The following is an 18,627-nucleotide window of genomic DNA, read 5'->3' on the forward strand; positions in this document are numbered from 1 at the left end:
TTCTGTCAATCAATTGATCAATTGTTTCAGCTTCACTTGTATATTCTTATATGGTTTGTGTGCAAAATTCTTAATTAAAGTAAGTAATAAGATATGAAGTTATGAAATATATATTGTGGAGTAAAAGAAAAGTATTCTCCTTGGAAGTGTAGTAACGTAGAAGGAGAAAGTGGCATGAGATTAAAATACTCAAGTAGAGTAAAAGTACCTCAAATTTATAATTCAGTATTGTATTTGAGTAAATGTACTTAGTTACATTAATTGATGTAGTGCGCACATGTGTAATTGGATGTAAACACTGAATTGAATCAAATAGATTCACTCCGTTGTCACCGATACCAGATATAGCTCTATGAGACAGTATTGGCCCGATATAGAGTAGATTAGACATTGCTGGCAATAAAAAAAGCTATTTCAATCAATTGAAAACCAATCAAAAACCAATAAATGTTTCAATTAATGCTTGAAACTCTAAAGTCTTAATCGTTGTAAAAATTGAGCATTTTCTGGAAGAAAACCTCCAAAATATGCAGTCAGATACATTTACTTAAACCACTGCAATCTTCAAAATGTAGTTCTTAATGTGTAAATAATCATAAAAATTGTGAGTCTCTGTGTTTGCAAGACCATCACACACTCTTTATGCACCACAGCAAGTATTCAGATGTACATAATCCCACAAGGTCCAGTGAAGTCATTTTAATTTAATTGGCAGAACATGCTGGAAAAAGCAATTTCACAGATTTGTTTATGAGTGGACAAATTCCATTAGTGAGTAAAATCCTCTGCCTGTTAGACAGTTGTGAATTGTTTAAGTCGGGGACACCCTCCATGAGACAGGATGGTAAATTGGTGCATTAGGCAGATGGGACACTTAATGCTTGTAGCAGAAAATGGAAATCTGAGCAGATTCAGAATGACTGAATCAACCAATTACTGTTCACACAGAGACACACCAGCTATAGTGTACATCATACACACACACACACATACACACACAGAAGTGTCCCGTTAGTCACTGTCACTGCCATTACTGGTGTCTTGTGATTAATGACTTGTTGGACGCATAAGAAAAGATTTCACTGACACACTGCTTCACATTGACAATGCAGCGGCCCTACAAGGGAGATTCCATAATGAGAACTCCCCATCTGGACAAATGGAGGCAGATGAAAACTGCAGGTGCATAATTTAATACATTACACTCCCAGCAGTGAAGTGTAGTATGCTTATACATTCACTTACCAGAGATTTCTACTTCTTGTTTCATAACGCCAATCTCACTTCTCTGCCTGAACACATAAAGCCTTTTTCGGAGAATCTTAATAACTTTCTGCTCACCTGAGACGCCTTTTTTGAAGCGGTCCTTGTTCATATTCACATGCGAACGTGGGTGAATATCCACAGATAAAGCTTCTATTATCTGCTCAGCATCTGTTCTGGGTCTGCTCCCAACACTGACACAATGACAGCATGATACCATCAGTCGTGGAAGTACAATGACTGGCTGTCACGACCATGATTCCCCCAGCTCTGCGCTAACATCCTCCGTCTGTCACCCTGCTCCCTGGTTAACACCTCTGGGGCAAGTTGACGCCCTGTAAGGCGTTCACAGGCTCGATGGAAATCAGAAAAGGTCAGTGGGGCATAAAGGTCCAGTGTGTAGGATTCAGGGGGATATACTGGCAGAAACTGAATATTATAAAATCACCTGAAGATAAGAATTATTGTGGTTTTGTTACCTTGGAATGAGCCATTTATATCTACATAGAGAGTGGGTCATCGTCTACGGAGATTGCCATGTTGCACCGCCATGTCTCTACAGTAGCACAGAAAAGACAAACCACACACTGGCTGTAGAAAGGACCATTCATGTTTTCAGTTTTCACGTCAGCCGGCGTAGTTAGCAGCCCATCGTGACGAGCAACATCAGAAAAACACTGATTATTTAATGTAAAACTGTTTTATTTAGTGTTTTAACCTCCTGAAAGTCTCTATCAGAAAAAAGGTGAGCACATATTGAGTTATCTGAGAAAAAAAGAGCGCACATTAGTAATTGCTGGGGCAGCAGCCCATCATCTGCCGAAGGGTGCAGGGGAAACACTGACTTGTGACGTGAAGCTACTTAATTCAGTGTTTTACTGGTTTTAATCACTGAGTCCATTTGTTCAGGAGAGGAAGAGACTTCTGGCGATAATTTGGCTCTCAGTAAAAACCTCCTGAACAATGAACACTGTGGGAATTCTGACCAGGAGATGTTTCAGCTGGTTGCAATCTGCAATCCTCACTGTTAGATACACTAAATGTCCCTAAATCATACACACTCCACGTTTAAGTTTAGTGTTTATTTTCATACAGAGGAGTGTGTGTTGATGGTGTGACAGTGACCACAGCACAGTCGTGTGTGTGTGGGCTATTTTCTCTTCGTGTGACAGCACTCTTCAGGTTCAGGTCACATGTTGTCTGTCCAGACAGTCCGAATCAGTAAGATGTCAATCTTCATTTCACAACAAATCCATCAGCACATACACCCCAAGACACTCGCATCTCTCTTTCATACCCACAAAAGCAGATCATTACACCCCGCTGATCTCCTCTCGCTCCAGTGCGCTATTCACACCTGTCAGCCGGCTGCTTAAATTACTTCATTTCTGTCAGTCTTCTTCAGCTTCTCTCTCGGCGTCTTTTTCTGTCCCTGTTTCATTATCTGGTCAATATGTGGCAGGGTCACAAATCTGAGACGGATCTCTGAGCCCATCTATCTGCTCACCCTAATGCATCGTGACATGCTGCTCCCTATTACCTTCCTCTGTGAGGCGATGTCATTCTGGCTGGATCACCTGCCTGCCTAAGTGCTTGTCCATCACTTCAGCCACAGGGACTCAATGAAGGGCAAATAGAAAACAGGCTTTCCCCTCAGTTCATTTTTCCTGCTCTAAAACAACCACACCCACCCCCCCTTACTTTCATCACCACCTTATTTCTGAGTCATTTACTGACCTCACAGCTATCAATAATGAACACTGGAGCGTGCATACATGCTCTGACCCACTTACCCCCTCCTGCACTCTCATCAACCACAAGGATCAATACACTGAAGGAGTATAAAGACTAAAATAGTCCAGGGCAAATGCTCCTGTTCAGCAATGAGGGAGCACTCTCATATTTAGAGCAAAGCACGGCGACTTCATGTATAAAATATCTTCTGCAGCAGCCCAGTGTTGACGTCTGGCTTTCTAGCTGACTCACTCCTTCACCAGAGCATTTACAGACTTCCACATCCGTATACTTAATAAACACACATGCCAGGATGCGAATATAAATACACACTCAAGGAATCAAAGAAAATGACGTTAAGGAAACTCCCTCTGAGGAAATGTCATGATGGCAGCTGTCCCACCATGTGTTCACGCACTTTGACAATAATCCGCTGACAACCAGAGTGATTGATGTCTATTTTCTTTTCACCCAGCGGTGCAGAGAAGCCAAACAATAAAGCTAAACTGACTTGATGGAAAGTTCAGCAGCCAGGTTACGCTGCGCCACAATGGGGGGGTTTGAAAAACCACAACCAGTGTTTGCAGAAAAGCAAAACATCAAAGACACAAGAGGCTGCAGGAAACGGGCTGTCACAACATTATGACAACCATTCCTGTTTTTCAGAGACAGAAAGGGAGCGCTGATACCACACTGCTGGCACATCTATGCACTTGCTGGATGCAGATACCAAACAGTAATTTGCCAACTGGTTTTAATTTCAAAACATGAATGCACACAGCCAGGTGGTGCGCTGCCGTAGTGCCAGTTCAGCTGCTGCCGATTACGCCTTCAGGAAAGCCATTTCTCCCAAGACCAATGCGTCACACTTATTAAACAACCTGACTTCAGTCTGCTGCTGGCTTCACTAATGGAAGTCCAGACCTAATCATAATCAAGTGGCATGCAGGATTAAATTTTATGCCAAGAGTTAAAAGTGGTAGTGATTTAGTGACAGGCAGGGAGAATGGTAGAGCGAAGATGGAGACAGAGTTGAATAAGAGTGAATGAAGGTGGGGCAGTGAATAACCTGGGTAATATAACAAGAGTCAGACATGTTAGCAGCTCTGTGAGGCTGTACTTAGGCATAGCAGTGCTTTAAGCTTAACGCTATTATGCCAATATCAGAACCCACTGGCTATCAGTCTAAGGACAGAAAGCTTCTGGGGGCAAGGACGATTGTTTACACCTGATCCGGTATAACCAGCAGATATCCAAGCCAACATTTCCCCTTCTGTGCACTGATCATTTTGGCTAATCTCTACAAACAGTCCCTAAACAATGTTGCGCTGTTGCAACCAAAACAATTATAGAAAATTCAGCCTATCCTTGTGAGTTCTGCGTGACCCTTGAAATGTTGTTCAATCATTGCAACTTTACCACAAATTTGACTTTGTGACTCAACTGTTATTAGTAGGTTTAACGACAGAGTCAAGCCATTTAAGTGTCGCTGCGAGATAAAAGGCTCAGTGTTGGATGTGCAGGCTTCTGTCCAATCGTCAAAATATGACTATGCTGAGTATGCTTTGTTCGCTCGTGCTAACTGAGCAGAGAGATCAGCAAGAGAACGCCTCATGGTCCTTGTTCAGCCCTGTTTCCCCCCATCACAACTAGATTCTACTGTGGGAAGCAGTTAAGGCTCATGATAATAAGCTCCGAATGCAATTTTCACTTGACCTCGCAATTTCATTGCAAAAAATGCCTATAAACAGAGCAACTTGCACTAAATGTTTTTAGAAAAGCTGCCACGAAATCAGGCATTCCAGGCCGCAACAATCCCCAAAACAGCCAGTGAAATCCTGGAGGGACTTTATAAACAGATATCTGCATAATATGGATGCAGATACATTTTTAAAAAGCTCATGTAAAGCTTTTGTCAGATTCTAGCCGATAGGTTCCGAGATAGCATTTTGGCCAATGCATTCTGTGTCTTCACACGGATTGTCTACCTGGCATTCAAATGTGAGTTGTCAATACACAATGTGAGTCTTGTGTCGATGTGAGCCATGCATGCGGCGGTGAGTGTACGTGGTTTGTCAAAGTGGTGTAGCCATAGGTAGCTGTTCAAGATGGCAAACCTTTTCGTGCATCACATCAATGCACAACTCATATAATGTATTGACACAGACGACAAACGGAAACCAGAACACTTCTGATACCAAAAATTTGTCCAATTGCCTACAAACTGTTTATAGAGATAGCTAGTATGCTAACATGCTCAAAATGACAACGCCAACATGCTGAGGGCATCGAAAGTTAACCAGAGGTCTTTGCGAAAATGAGAATATTTTGCATCAAAAGTATTCAAAATGGCAACAATGACAACAGAAAAAAAAAGGCAACAACGCAAATTTGCAAGAGTTGCAACTCTTCAGTAAAAGGTTTGAGGAGATTTGTGCCAACTCATTATTCTTCTTCTTCAAAAAAAAAAGATGGATTCAAAATTCCACTGGCGATGACTTTGTTTTGGTCATAAACCAAAAATAGCCAAATTCTAGCTTTAATGTGATGACAGCACTAGAGGGTAAGCTAGAGTTATTAAAATTCATCCACTGGGGACCATGTCAATGTCTGTACCAAGTTCCATGGTAATCCATCAAATAGCTGTTGAGATATTTCAATCTGGACTAACGCAGTGGACCGACTGACAAAGCCACACAGTAGCATGACTAAAAAGTAAAGAAACAATTAAATGTATGTTGCTGAATGGCAAATTCTGCAAATTAATTCAGAAATTATGCAGAGTACAACACATGAAAAATGTCATGCTTGAAATTGCAGCATGTAGAAAATTGCGGTCTGCCTCAGGTATGACTGAAACCATCCATCAGGCTCATGTCAGCAGAGTGAGAAATTGGAAAAACCAATTGAGTTAGAGATTGAAGAAAGAATAGAGAGAAAGAGAGGAATGGAGCAGAAAGAAAGTGTACTTAAAGTGTCATCAGTCCTGTGTGTGTCACCTGCAGCGAGCAGCAGATGACCCGATGGAGGTGAATTAGCTAATCAAGTGGCCGGATTAGGGAGAAAGACGCTTTGTTTACAAGCTGCCTCTGGTGGCTCCTGCTGGACCGGGGCTTAGGAGTTATAAATACACAGAGGTGGATCAGAGGAGGGGAAGTCCTTGCACGCGACCTGAGTGAAGAATACAGAAGAGAAACAGAAAGAGAAGCATAGCAGCGAGAGCTTGCTTTCATGATGAAAAGACTGAGAGAGAAAGATGGAGTTGTGAATGTGTGTGCTTGTGTAAGTCATAAAGAGTGTGTCTGGGTCAAAGAGGAGCATGAAGAGAGGCTGAACGACCCCCCTGAGAGATCCTACTGTCCTTGTACGAACCCTTCCTTCCTTCCTCCCATCAGCTACATCCTTCCTGGGGTCAATCTCAGGTCAAATGGGATACAGCTCCCCCACCTTGCTGCTCTCGCCATCACTCAAACGCCCACACACAAAGCACTGACACTAAACACACATACACTTGTAAAACCACTGAGCAGAACCTGGTATGGCTGAGTGCATGATCAGATGATGCAACAAACACCAGCAGCATTTCTGTCTGCCTACACAGCCATGAGGGACTGTACACAAATTATTAAAAGATTGCAAATGAATGTTCTAGCGAGCACAATGAGTCATAAAGGTACGCTGTGCCATTTGGAGACAACATGTCCCTATTTCAGGGATTTATTTTTCCCATTTCACAAAATTTAACCTCTGCCAAAGGTTGTTTCTTCTGTTATATGAAGTTGGCCTAAAATATGATTCAAATTCAGATTTATTTGCCATAAATTTGTGCTAAGTTTCCTTCCAAATTGTGCATTGCCCCTTTTAAGAACCCAGTATTTTGCGATGGTAGATTGTTTGCTCTCATGTGACTGTTACAACCAAAATTCAAATGGAAAACAGGAAGTGATGAATCCATTTTCTGTCCGAAATGGAAATACAGGAAAGTGACCACATAAAAAAGTTGGATGAAGCTGCATGTAGCAGGTATCATCAGAAAACTGAAACTCATCTAGGATGTGATTCATACAATGTAGCTATTATTTTCTACCTACTAAGTCAACCGTTCACCAAAGGTCTGGTGACTGTATATAAAGTTGGATGACAAGACAGTTCCCCAAAAGTGATGCCAAAACATCTTGATTTCCCATACGTCATACCCCGCCCCCTCCATGTTAGCGGATGGGACATGGGCCAAACTGAAAAACTTGGATCTTTGAACTGAAAATCACGCACGCTGCTCTTGCTCAGCTTCACCATTTACTGATAACACTAGCATTTCGGTTCTTCTGGACCTTCGTCAAGTGTTCAAGAGTGTTCGTTTGTGGGATTCGTGACATATGGTGCACACCAGTGCACACCTGTGAAAAAGGTGGGGCAGTTTCTACTTAAACTCAATGTCGGTAACAATGGTGTTTAACACTCTTGACGAAGGTCCTGGAGAAAGAAACGTTAGTGTTATCAATAAATTGTGAAGCTGAGCATGAGCAGTGTGCGGGACTTTCAGTTCAAAGACGCAAGTGATATTTCCGACTCACCTGTATCTGAGACAGTTGGATGTGCAAATACCTTTCTTTAAACCAAATTGAAAAACTCGAGGTACACATCCAATAAATTTTTCCCAAAAGGTGGTTTCTATCATTTTAGGTATTTATTATCACGCTGCTGTATGTCCAAGTGTTTTAATTAGTTATTTGATGCTATAAAAAGGGGATTTGATGTCATGATTGACAGCTATGAGTGCCAGTTGGTGTGCTCACGATCAGTGGTGCTGCTTGTGATTGGTTGGACGGGTGTATGGGCCGGAACTCAACACTGTGGAGATCACTACATTTTTGTTCAGTGGGGCTAAGTAAAGACACATCATCCATCTTTATATACAGTCTATGGTCGAAACACCGTTAAAACCTGGTCGTGGCTAAAAACCAGAGAAGTTGTCACAGCAAATTGTAATTGTGTGGTTATACCAACTCAAGACAAATTCTATTCAACACCTTAACGTTAACATTTACATTTGACCCCTACAGACTAAAGACGGAGGATTTTGATCCAACAGCTGCCACTGTTTCTCTGTGGATTGTTTATTTTTTACTTTTCTCCTTTACATACAGCTATTTTTGGGACTCACTGGAAACTTTTTTTCTTTTCAAGATGTGATCCATTGGAACAGTCATAAACAACGCAAATCACAGTCATTTGTGCAGTGTGGCAGTCTTTACCCTCCAGCTGGACAGCGCGCAGATGTATGTCACAACCAAAGGAGGCATAGAGGGGGTTGCAGTTCTTTTTTCCGAGTCCAAATAAAACTATAATGCGTGGGATGGTCCTGCATCTTTAAATGAATGAAATATAAGATTGAACTCTGGTTTATTGATTTTATTTTGGTACAGTCCCTAAAGCTTTCTGAGACAGTGTGAAGAAGCCAAAGAGAGAGAAACAGATAAGGAGGGGAAAAAAAGAAAGTAGAAAGACATGGCCCACTGAGGCAGAATAACTCCTTCTTAAGTCAAACACATACTGTATATACACACCACTATCCCAACACCCTGCTTTAACAAAACGCACACACTCCTACACACACTCTCCTCTGTCAAAGAGGAAGTGTTCGTGGTGTGGCGGGGGGATTATGCTGGATATGTGGAGCAGATCTTGCTCAGTGCTAGTGATCCCTAAACTCAGAGGGTTTGATCTTAGCAGCAGGCTTGATTTGTATTCTCTCTCTCTTCCCGTCTGTAACCTCTTTCACCTCTCCTTCTATTTGTCTCTCTCCCTCCCTCGCAGGAAACTGTGGTGGGATGGAGTCTGGAAACAAGGCTAGAAATGAATTGACTGTGGGAGGAAAAAGAGCCACTGAAGGATTACGCTTAAAAAGGGGCTTGGCAGTAATATGTCTTTATTGTCTTTCTCTTGCTCTCGTCTGTGTTGCTCACTCGAATAAGAGATTAGCTTTAGAGGAAGATTGTTTAACAGGATATGCAGAGTTCAGAGCGTGGGAGCATCATTATGCTCAGCTGTAGCTGGAGTCAGAAATCATCCCTGTAGTGGTGCCATTAAAATCATATTGACTTTTAAAGAATGGCAAGTGCAATTTAAGTTTGAGTTGAAAATGTACATAGCTAACAATGTAATAGGGATTTTGGGGAATAGTTTAATATAATGTCCCAATTCTTCTGTTTCTCACACACTGTTTTATGGTCGGAAAACAGTGCCACCTCAGCGCCTGTCGCAACGGGTCCAACGGACATGCGCTGTGCAGGCAGCTTCTGGCAGGCACAGAGCCCTCGCTGCAACCTGGCTTGTTGTCGTCGCTGTGCACGCATGCACACATTTCTGTTCCTGTAATATGGCCAGCGCAGCTGCAGGAGGATCAGAGCAGCCAGTTTTGGTCAAAAATGATAAAGGAAAAAGCGCTCTTTGAAAATATTTAGTGAAGTGAACACAGCGCGCTGCAGACGGCGGGTACAGCCCCTGCCCTCACTAGCAGCTGAGCAGCTGGTGTCGCCAGCATCAAACTAAAATATAACTTCTAATGTTAATGTGGGAGCTAAGCAGAAAACTTCATCAGTCATGCCCGTCTGTATCATTAATAGACAATGTTAGTTTAACAGGACAACACAATTATGTGTGTCTGAAAAGTTATGTTAACTGTAAAGTCACAGATTGAAGCTGAAAAAATGCTTGGTTTCTCCCGTAAGCCCTGGTTCTCTGATCACATAGTGAGGTAGAAACAGGAGCATCCTGAGCCTAAACTACCAACTCTATTTGATCAGCAATGAAAATATGGTGCCAATTCACCAGAAGCACAGAAAATAAACAGGGCTGTAGATAAATACATTTGTATGGACAGATCTTGTTTCTGGTTGTTATTTATTTTGGGGGGATTCTTGTTGTTATCATTGATGTTACTGTTCTGATCTTTATTTAAAAAATGACATGCCTCTTAATTTTTTGCTGCTGTATCGAAAATGGTATCAAGTATTGAATATTTTCCTGGGTATCGATATCGAGTTTGAAATTTTAGTATCGTGACAACCCTACTACACAGTATTCATTGTTAGCGATGGAGTCCACCATTCTCATGCTGGATTCAAATTACCTTCTCATGCATGAGCAATTCACAGAACACGATGCGACAGTGACGCAGATTGTGCTTTAATCTCTTTCCCTGCATGCAGGAAAAGGTCAAAACCTTTAAAGGCTTTTCAATAACTTTTATTCATCGGTTCTTCAGACAGGTGCACGGTGGCAGAGAGGGTTGAGGGATCAACAGCCTGCACACACTTCTGAGAACAGGGCATATCTGCTTTGCAAACTAATCACGAGGGTGTCGTGTTTTTCAGTTTGCAGCTGTGATAATTCTGGCAGTATTCTCAATTTTTCTTTTGTCAACAAATCTCATAATAGCTGTAATATTGTTAACAGACAGTCCCAGCCTCTCAATGACAAAGGAGCTGTGTGCTGACTCAGTAAAGTTGTTATGGCAACAATATTCATCAAAACACAGCTGATTTGGACCCAAACAGGTTGTAAATAAAGCATGGCTCATGAGGACAGCAACAAAATAAATTTCATGAGATATCTCGGTCTAAATTGGAGTTTAACTAAGGGAATTGGCAAAAAAAAGTACAACAGGCTATGACTTTCAGGGCAGAAACAGACCACAGAGGCACTAAGTCATGCTTGGCAGCGAGACTCCAGGCTCTGACACAAGCCTCTTTCTCAGTCTCAACCTTTCTCCACATAAAACAGGGCTTTGTCCCTCAGTAACAAACAACCAGGAAGGAACAGGAGGCGGGATGCTTGTTCTATCCAGTGTGTGTGTGTATGTGTGTGTCTGTGTGTGCGTGTGCTCATGTTGTTCCATCCAGTAACAGTGTTGTTATGGGAAACCAGATTTCCATGGTGCGAGGATGGTCTCACACACATACAGAGACGCTGTGCCAGAGACTGTCAGCATCCTGAACATCGGCCAATCGTATATCTGCCATCTGGAGGGGGAGAACATACAGTGGCAGAACTGGCAGCAGAAAAAAAACACCATTACACAACTACACTGGAGAAAGAAATGTTAAAAAACAAATTCTACCCTCCAATAGTCTGGCTCACCAGACCTTTCTCAAGAAAAGAAAGGTCTGGCTGGGCCGACTCTCACTTTAAGATTGGAGAAAAAAACGCCCTGGCTGCTTGTATTTCTTTCAACTAATCACAATCGTTCTTGGCGGTGCCACAGCAACGGTGCGCTTGCAAAAATATTGCCAGGGGGAAACAGGTTTTGGTGTAACACGCCCACAAAAATATCGCCTACAGGACGCGAACCATGGCAGAAAAATGGCTACATCCCCGCAAGATCAAACACCACAAAAGTTAGTAAAGGACGTGTTAAAAACTGCAACCGGAGGTGGTAGGGCGGGACTTCAGCGGGTGGCTCGTTCCGCCCAATGAGAGGCTGATCTTTGCAGCGAACTTCCACCCACTCAGACTAACCCTCCAATGCACTCCCACTGGAGTTATTTTGTGATGATTTACTATTCTGGCTTTCCGCTCAACCGGCCACGTCAGCTCCTACATGCAGTATGTATTCATAAGCAGAGCTTTGACATCACACAGAAAACACACCTGCGCCTGTTACATCCAGCTATGTTTAGACTGAGTGAGCGAAAAATCTCACAAGGACACTTTATTAAATGTTCTTTGCTCTGTGGTCACAGTGGACAGCTGTTTGGGACGGTTTCAAATCAAGAGGACTGTACAGGGATGTTTTAAAAGTATTCGGCTTTACTCTCAAATTTTGTCAAAGATCTTCCACCAACTAATGAACGGTTGACTGGGAGTTTTGAGAGGTCACTGATTGGACCAATCACTGTCAGTGCAGCTGCTGAGCTTAATTTATTGTCAGTGGTAGCTGCCCAGATTAAACCTAAGCACAGACTGAGGTTCCCAAAGTCGGCGCCTTGAGAAGGGGCCAAGTGTGCCTAAAGATTTATTATAACATTGTCATGCATTGTGTGTGGCTAAAAACTTAATGAACAGGTTTTGTCTTCTTGTGGAAGACGGATATCCAGCCGTCTGTGTTCACTGTAGGTGTGGAAATCTCCAGGCACCAAACGATTTGATTCTGATTCCTAGGACTACAATGCAATTTTAAAACGATTAATGATGAGTCTTGATCAACACCAGCCATCAGCCAAATATTTGTATAATATGCAAGTAGCTGCAGGATTTGCTTCCCTCACCAGCCACAAGAAGTATGGAAATCTATTGAGTGGCTGGTAGATTTTGGAATTCACCAACCACAGTGCTAGACAGGTAGACAAAAAAAGGTCATTTCTGACCCTGATCTTGATGCATCAAAAGTTTGGATTTCTATGTATGATGTATTTTTTTCAGGTCTCTTTTCCTTTCAACTTCACAGAAGCCAGAATGCATCCATACATTAGCTTTTAAGGTGGTCGGATTGTATCCACCTGTGGTTGCTCACGCTCAGCCATCCTCACCAAAACTCAACGAATAAACTAGCTCAGAACGTAAATACAATGCATGTTTATGTCAGTTATGTTTTACCATCCATTTGGTTTAGCCGTTAAGGAAATGTATGGTCTGGTCTTACAGAATTGTAACAGGTGATCATAATGTCAAGAATTGGGTTTTAAATTTCCAATTATTGACTTCTTACATCAAGACATAATCTTTCAAGAAAGAACCGTGATACATCTAAACCTTGATTTTTTTCCCCTCTCACACCTAATTCACTGTGGCACTGTGCATTCCCAGCATCATATATGTGAGATCTGGCTCTGTCATTTCTGGTATACATGAAAACAACAAGACAAGAAGCTGCCTGTCAGTGGAGTCACATGTCCCATTAAATTGCCTGCAACCCTTTTTGGTTTGCTGTGGTTGTCCCTGTGCACCTTAAATAATACACGCTCATTTTAATTTTGAAGAAGGTCAAAGGAGTGCATTTAACATATAAGCGTATTTAACTGTATACAGTATTATTGTATAGTTAGAGTAGCTGTTTGTAAATCTGCAGAGCTTTTATTCCGAGTGATTCAGACTGGGATCTGTAGCTGGTTCTCTCCTATGAAATATTTCTGGCTGCCTAACTGACCTTCGCTGTAAAAGAAAGTCTTTGCTCTTTGATTCTGAGAACAAAATATGGCATTTGCCACTGATGTTTATGGTGAAAGATTTCTCAAATCATACTGCACTGCAGCTGCACTAGAACTACTGGAAGATGAAAGCATACTATCTAGTTTGTAAAGATAAAGCCTTCATCAGAGGCATTTGAGAAAAACAATTGTGTTCTTCCCAAATTCAACCTAACACACAGTGAGTAACTGACGTACATATGATCATTCTGGGGATGACATATTCCTTTAACCCCTCATCGAAACTGACAAATTGGCAACAATAGAGGGAAAAGCAAACCAAATAATCATGTCCACCCTCTTTTCCTCTCATCTCCGCAGCTGTGTTCCTGATGAATCTATTTTTAATGGAATTTATAATGGGATTCTCCTCCTCTCCCTCGCCATCTCCATCTGCTACAGTCCGGCTGAAGACACGCGAACACAAACACACACATATGCAGAGCCGGGGCTTCCCCCTTGGTTCCTCCATTAACAGCAGGTGTAAGAGAGGGAGGGTGCTGGGCGGCCTCTGGGAGCTGCACCACGGGCACTGAGAGGTTAATTATATCTGTTCACATCACAACTGGCCAGATGAAATCCTGGCCAGGGTTTAGAGATGAAGAGCAACAAAACCAGCGGGCCGTGACTTTAGGCCCACTGGAGACTGATGGAGACAATTACCATAAATATAATGGAGCCAACGCTCACCTTGTCACTGTAATTGAATTGATCTTAAATTAATCTAAACGGTTTGGTGACGTGCTGCGAGATTAAAAGGGAGATTTATGCGCAGACATTCATATGCACAGATATGCATGTGCACACATGAACGCGTACTCACATGCCTGCACTAACGCACTGATGATCTGTGCGGGAAATCATTTGCATACTATTTTGAAACACATTTGAATACCTGAGTGCACTTTACAGCATCTTCATGTGTAGAAATTCATAATTTAATCCTTCATTTCTGTTCTTGTGTCTCTCTGATTGGACAGAATAGCTTTGGTGATACTTTGAGCAGCAAGAACAGACTAAAAATAATGGCTTCTCCACGGGATTCTGCTGACTTGTGTAATTTATTACCAGTCACCCTCCCCCACAGGTAAAAGCCAACGTCCTTCTGAGCATATTTAGTGTTACCATGTGGAAGCATTGCACCACACCATTCTGTTTCTGGCTCTTTCATGGTATTTTTACCCATCTATGACATTGTGTTCAAGGACTCATGCAGCCTGCGTGTCTCCTCTCCTGACCTTGTTATGGTATGCAAACACACACATAGTAAACTTGAAGATGGACACACACACACACACACACACACACACATACATAACCAGTGAATGCTTCTCCTTTTCATGTTGGACTGCCAGCAGCATTGCTAGCACACACGCAGAGTCAGTATGTATATTTAGCACAGGAACTCGCACACTCCTGCTTTACATGCCTGATTGTTTTAGTGGGTCATGAGGATGAGGATGAGGCTGCGTGAATGTGTGTCAGTGGAGGAAAAGACGAGAGAGAGAAAGAGAGGAGAGGGAAAACTCAGTTCAGACAACAAATGGTATCTTCTGCCCGCTGGCTCACCAAGAGGCTGTTTCCATGAGCATGCCGGCTCTGACCTTGTTTCTGAATAAAATGCACAGTATCACAAGATAACCACGCCATGCATAACAATATTTGTGTAGCTTAAGAGCAAAAAATATTTTTTAGAGAGTTTTATCAGGAACTGATCTTAAGCAGATAGCCAAGAGAGCAAAACATGTCTGCAGAAAAAGGAGGACAGTGCCTCTGCCTCAACAGAAAGTATCACGACACCGGTGCCTTAATATTGAGAAACGTATCTGATATTAGGGGTCTGAATCACCAGAGGATCCACCATACGATATTATCACGATAATATTATTGCAATTTTAAATATGTTGCAATATGCTGAGTACTGGGATAAAATATATTGTGATTTATTACCTTTTTTCAACAACGGTTGAAGTTCATCCTTAAAAAAAGGGCAGCAACAGCGATTTTATTAAGCTTTTTAACAAAGCTCAGACATTATGACTGAAGAGTGGGTTATATTTGTTCAAAAATTAAACAACACATAATAAAATGGCAACTATTTTCATATTTGAATAATGATCTGAGTAATTTTTTTTCAAGCAAAAACTGCAGAAAACAATCTGGTTCCAGCTTCTCAATGTGAGATGTGCTGCATTACTTTGGGTTTTGGACCATTTCTTACACAGTCTGGGAAATTATAGATGATAATGATAATTACATTTGATAATGAAAGTAATCATTAGTTGCAATCCTGAACATTACATATCATAAAACATTATAAGGTTTTTAGGGGGGGAACAGTTTATGAAGATGTAAATAATGACTCAGTCACTCAGTGTCACTCAGTCTAGGTCTTAGTGCCCTTTAGATTTATGGGTCACAGTCAGGGCTCATGTATGCTTCCTTTACGCTGACACAGATACAACCACTGAATGGCACAATCAAAAATTTCTGACAACAAACACAGTGACGGTGGAGGAAGTCGTAATAATGTACCTTTAACAGAGGTGGCATTGAAGACACAGATGGTCTGTGAAGCCATTAAATATACTGCCACACATGGACAGAGAATTCTTTTCACTATTTCACTGATTTGCGCCGTTACACCATTTTTAAAAATGTCTTTGTTGTGTCCTATGGTCGTGTCTTGCTGGAAATACACTGCACTGTCCCTAATATCTCTACTGCTCCCTTTGGTCTGTATCTATAAACCTTCAGAAAACGTGCACAAATACAGACAAAATGAACACAGACTACTGACAGGAGGTTGAGTCAGTGTGCGTATGTTTATCTCATGGCATTTCTCTGCATGTATGTAGATACTGAACAGATTATTACTGGGGCTGTGCACATTTCTGCTAAAATGTCCACCTGTACTGCTGTTTGCTATTGAGTATGATCTGATCCTGGCTCAGTATGATCCTGGCTTGTGGCCCAACCTTCCTCTACGCAGACAACACATCACACTATGCAGGTATAGTCTCCTCTGTATACAGTATGTGTCTATAGAATGACATACTTTCAAATATTTAAGGCACATGAAGAGAGCAGGACTGCCACTACGAGGACACCGGACTGATTTCGTTATGCAAGTGGCATCATTTCTCAACTGGCAACAAGGGCAGCCACAGATCTGCTTGCTCCCACAGATCTTAAACACACACACGTACACACACAGCTTGACTCTCCTGCAGCACAATCTGCTGCTGTAGCCTGCTGCACACACACGATATAGCTGTACACTGTTACAATGAGCACACACCGTCACTCTGTGTAACAGTTAATGGATCTCTATTCTGCAGCGTGAACGTGAAAGACAAGTGCAAGTCGGACCATTATCAGGAGAAAGGGGGAGAAAAAAGTGAGGGAGATAAGGAGTAGGAAGGGGGTAGTGTGACTCGTGACTACAGAGGCCCAAACCACCCGCTCAATATCTGGCTGTCTGGAGATAAAAAAAAAAAAGAAAACAGAAAAGCACTCTGAGCTCCACTTGGGGCACTCGCACAAGATCAAACAGAGAGCGTGAGAGAGTTTGACGTCGGGATGAGTGTGAGGAGGAAACAGAAAGAGCTGAGAAAGAGGAAAGCAAAGCTAGGTGAAGGACGGGGAGAGTCAGAGTGGTAAAAATAGAAAAAATCCAGCGACACTGAGGGAGGCTGGCGTGAGATAAAGGAAACGGAGAGTGGTGTGTGCTCTCACTGACAGAGCAATAGAAAATCAATGCCAACCTTTAAATGAATCAGCAGTAGTGGATGAGCTATCCCATCCAGGTCGATATTTATTAAACTGCCACTCTGGTACATGTTACAGTTACAGATGAGTGATGGCAGAAAGACACATCATTTCCTAACGCTCCCCTCTTTCACTGTTTCACTATTGACATTTTGTGCAGTTTTATGTGAGAGGAGGAAATATCAGAGTGCAGGTCAGCTTGCCAGCAGGTTTTACTAGGCTCTGATAGATCATTTAAAGGAGCAGGGAGGAGGGAGAAAATAAGCAGGAGGAGGAGATACATAGTATTTCTTAAGCTGAGAGCCAGTGGAGCTAGGTGACACCCGGCTTGTGGTTCTCTGGGCGCCCAAAAATTACATTTGAAAAACTCAACAGCAATGTCTCTTTCCAGAAATCATGACCCAGTTACTCAAGATAATCTACAGACCTTGTTATGACCAGTTTCATGAAGGAACTACTTTCTTTCTATTGACCTACACCCACCAACTGCATCACCGTGCAGAAGGAAGCGTGCATCCACTCAGCAGCACGAGATGTAAACATTAATGGCCTCGCTTCCTTACTTGCTCCTTCTGCATGGTGAACGGGTGTAGTTTGATAGAGAGAAAATAGTTTCTCCGTTAATCAGCTAACAGCAAGGTCCGTGAATGATCTTCAGCAGGCATGTCTTAAGTCCGGCCCCAGGGCCAATTGTGGCCCAGTGACCAATTTTAAATGGCCCTCGGCTTGACTTTTAAAATATACTATACGTGGCACGCCACACAATATTTGTGAGAACGCTTCACGATTGTGCGTGGCATCCTTGCGTCAGGGGCCATGCTAATCTACTCTGTAGCGCTCCCAATTTAGTACATGTGTTACACATTGTAACACGCAATATTTGTTAATCAAATAGGGTCACTTTGCATTTTTCCTTCTCCTCACAATGGTTGGACTGTCACACAGTTCGCAGACGTTCATCAAGTAGGAACTAAGTGGGTCGAGCTAATTTGTTTTCATAAACAGGTGGTAAACAAACAAACGAAATGGTTACCTGGTAACAGACATTTACTGCTAGGTAGCAGACATGCACAGAAAAGATACGTAAAGTTGACAGCCAGGGCCGCTACTTTCAGGAGTGTCGGAAAGTTGAATAATTTTTCACTGAAAGATGAAACAGTTAAGAAGCCCCTAGGTATTTTAACATTGTCTAATTTGGTCCCAATTCAAAAAGGTGTGGACACCCCTGATCTTCAGCAACCGAGTGTCATGTGTTTGGAAAGAGACATTGCTACTGAACTTTTAAAATCATTTATTTATGTATTTATCGTCTCTTTGAACATCACAAGCCGAGTGCCATCTAGTTTCATTATGTTGGAGAGAAGGCAGACATCTCTATGGCCATTATCTCCAATACTCAGCAACTCACACCAAAATAATCTAGACTGATGAACAGCACTACAGGTAAAATGAAAAATGTGTATTCTTGATTCTGGGGTAAACCATCCCTTTAACCTTACGAGCAAGGCATGACAGAAACTACTTTGATTTCTCACTTTAGAAGGCAATTTTTGACAACAAATCAAACACCTATTAAAGGCCCCATCAATATCTTCTGAGGAGAACAAAAGTCAACACTTCACCCATACACAAACAAACACCTCAGTCTCCTCCTCCCTGGCATCCCGTTTAC

General features: G+C 42.1%; 1 protein-coding gene and 1 non-coding gene across 12 annotated transcripts in view; both read right to left on the reverse strand.

Annotated features, from left to right (window-relative positions):
• eml1 (EMAP like 1) overlaps window positions 1-18,627 on the reverse strand; it is a 76,796-nt gene that overhangs the window by 31,997 nt on the left and 26,172 nt on the right. The window contains exon 1 of one of the 11 annotated variants that reach the window (XM_033642284.2): window positions 5,997-6,020. The exons of 9 other annotated variants lie outside the window; for them this stretch is intronic. Coding sequence is in view for 1 of the 2 variants with exons in the window: in XM_033642280.2 (XP_033498171.1) it covers window positions 1,342-1,375 (34 nt within the window). In the remaining variant the exon portion in view is untranslated. Of the gene's footprint in view, window positions 1-1,341; window positions 1,464-5,996; window positions 6,021-18,627 lie in introns of those variants that run through there. One more of the 11 variants, XM_033642280.2, reaches the window with a different exon arrangement.
• On the reverse strand, window positions 17,719-17,828 carry LOC117267671 (U6 spliceosomal RNA). Its single transcript, XR_004502599.1, has one exon. It is a non-coding gene; the product is annotated as a U6 spliceosomal RNA (small nuclear RNA).

The sequence above is a fragment of the Epinephelus lanceolatus genome, chromosome 15 (genome assembly GCF_041903045.1).
Source record: "Epinephelus lanceolatus isolate andai-2023 chromosome 15, ASM4190304v1, whole genome shotgun sequence".
Taxonomy (NCBI): domain Eukaryota; kingdom Metazoa; phylum Chordata; class Actinopteri; order Perciformes; family Serranidae; genus Epinephelus; species Epinephelus lanceolatus.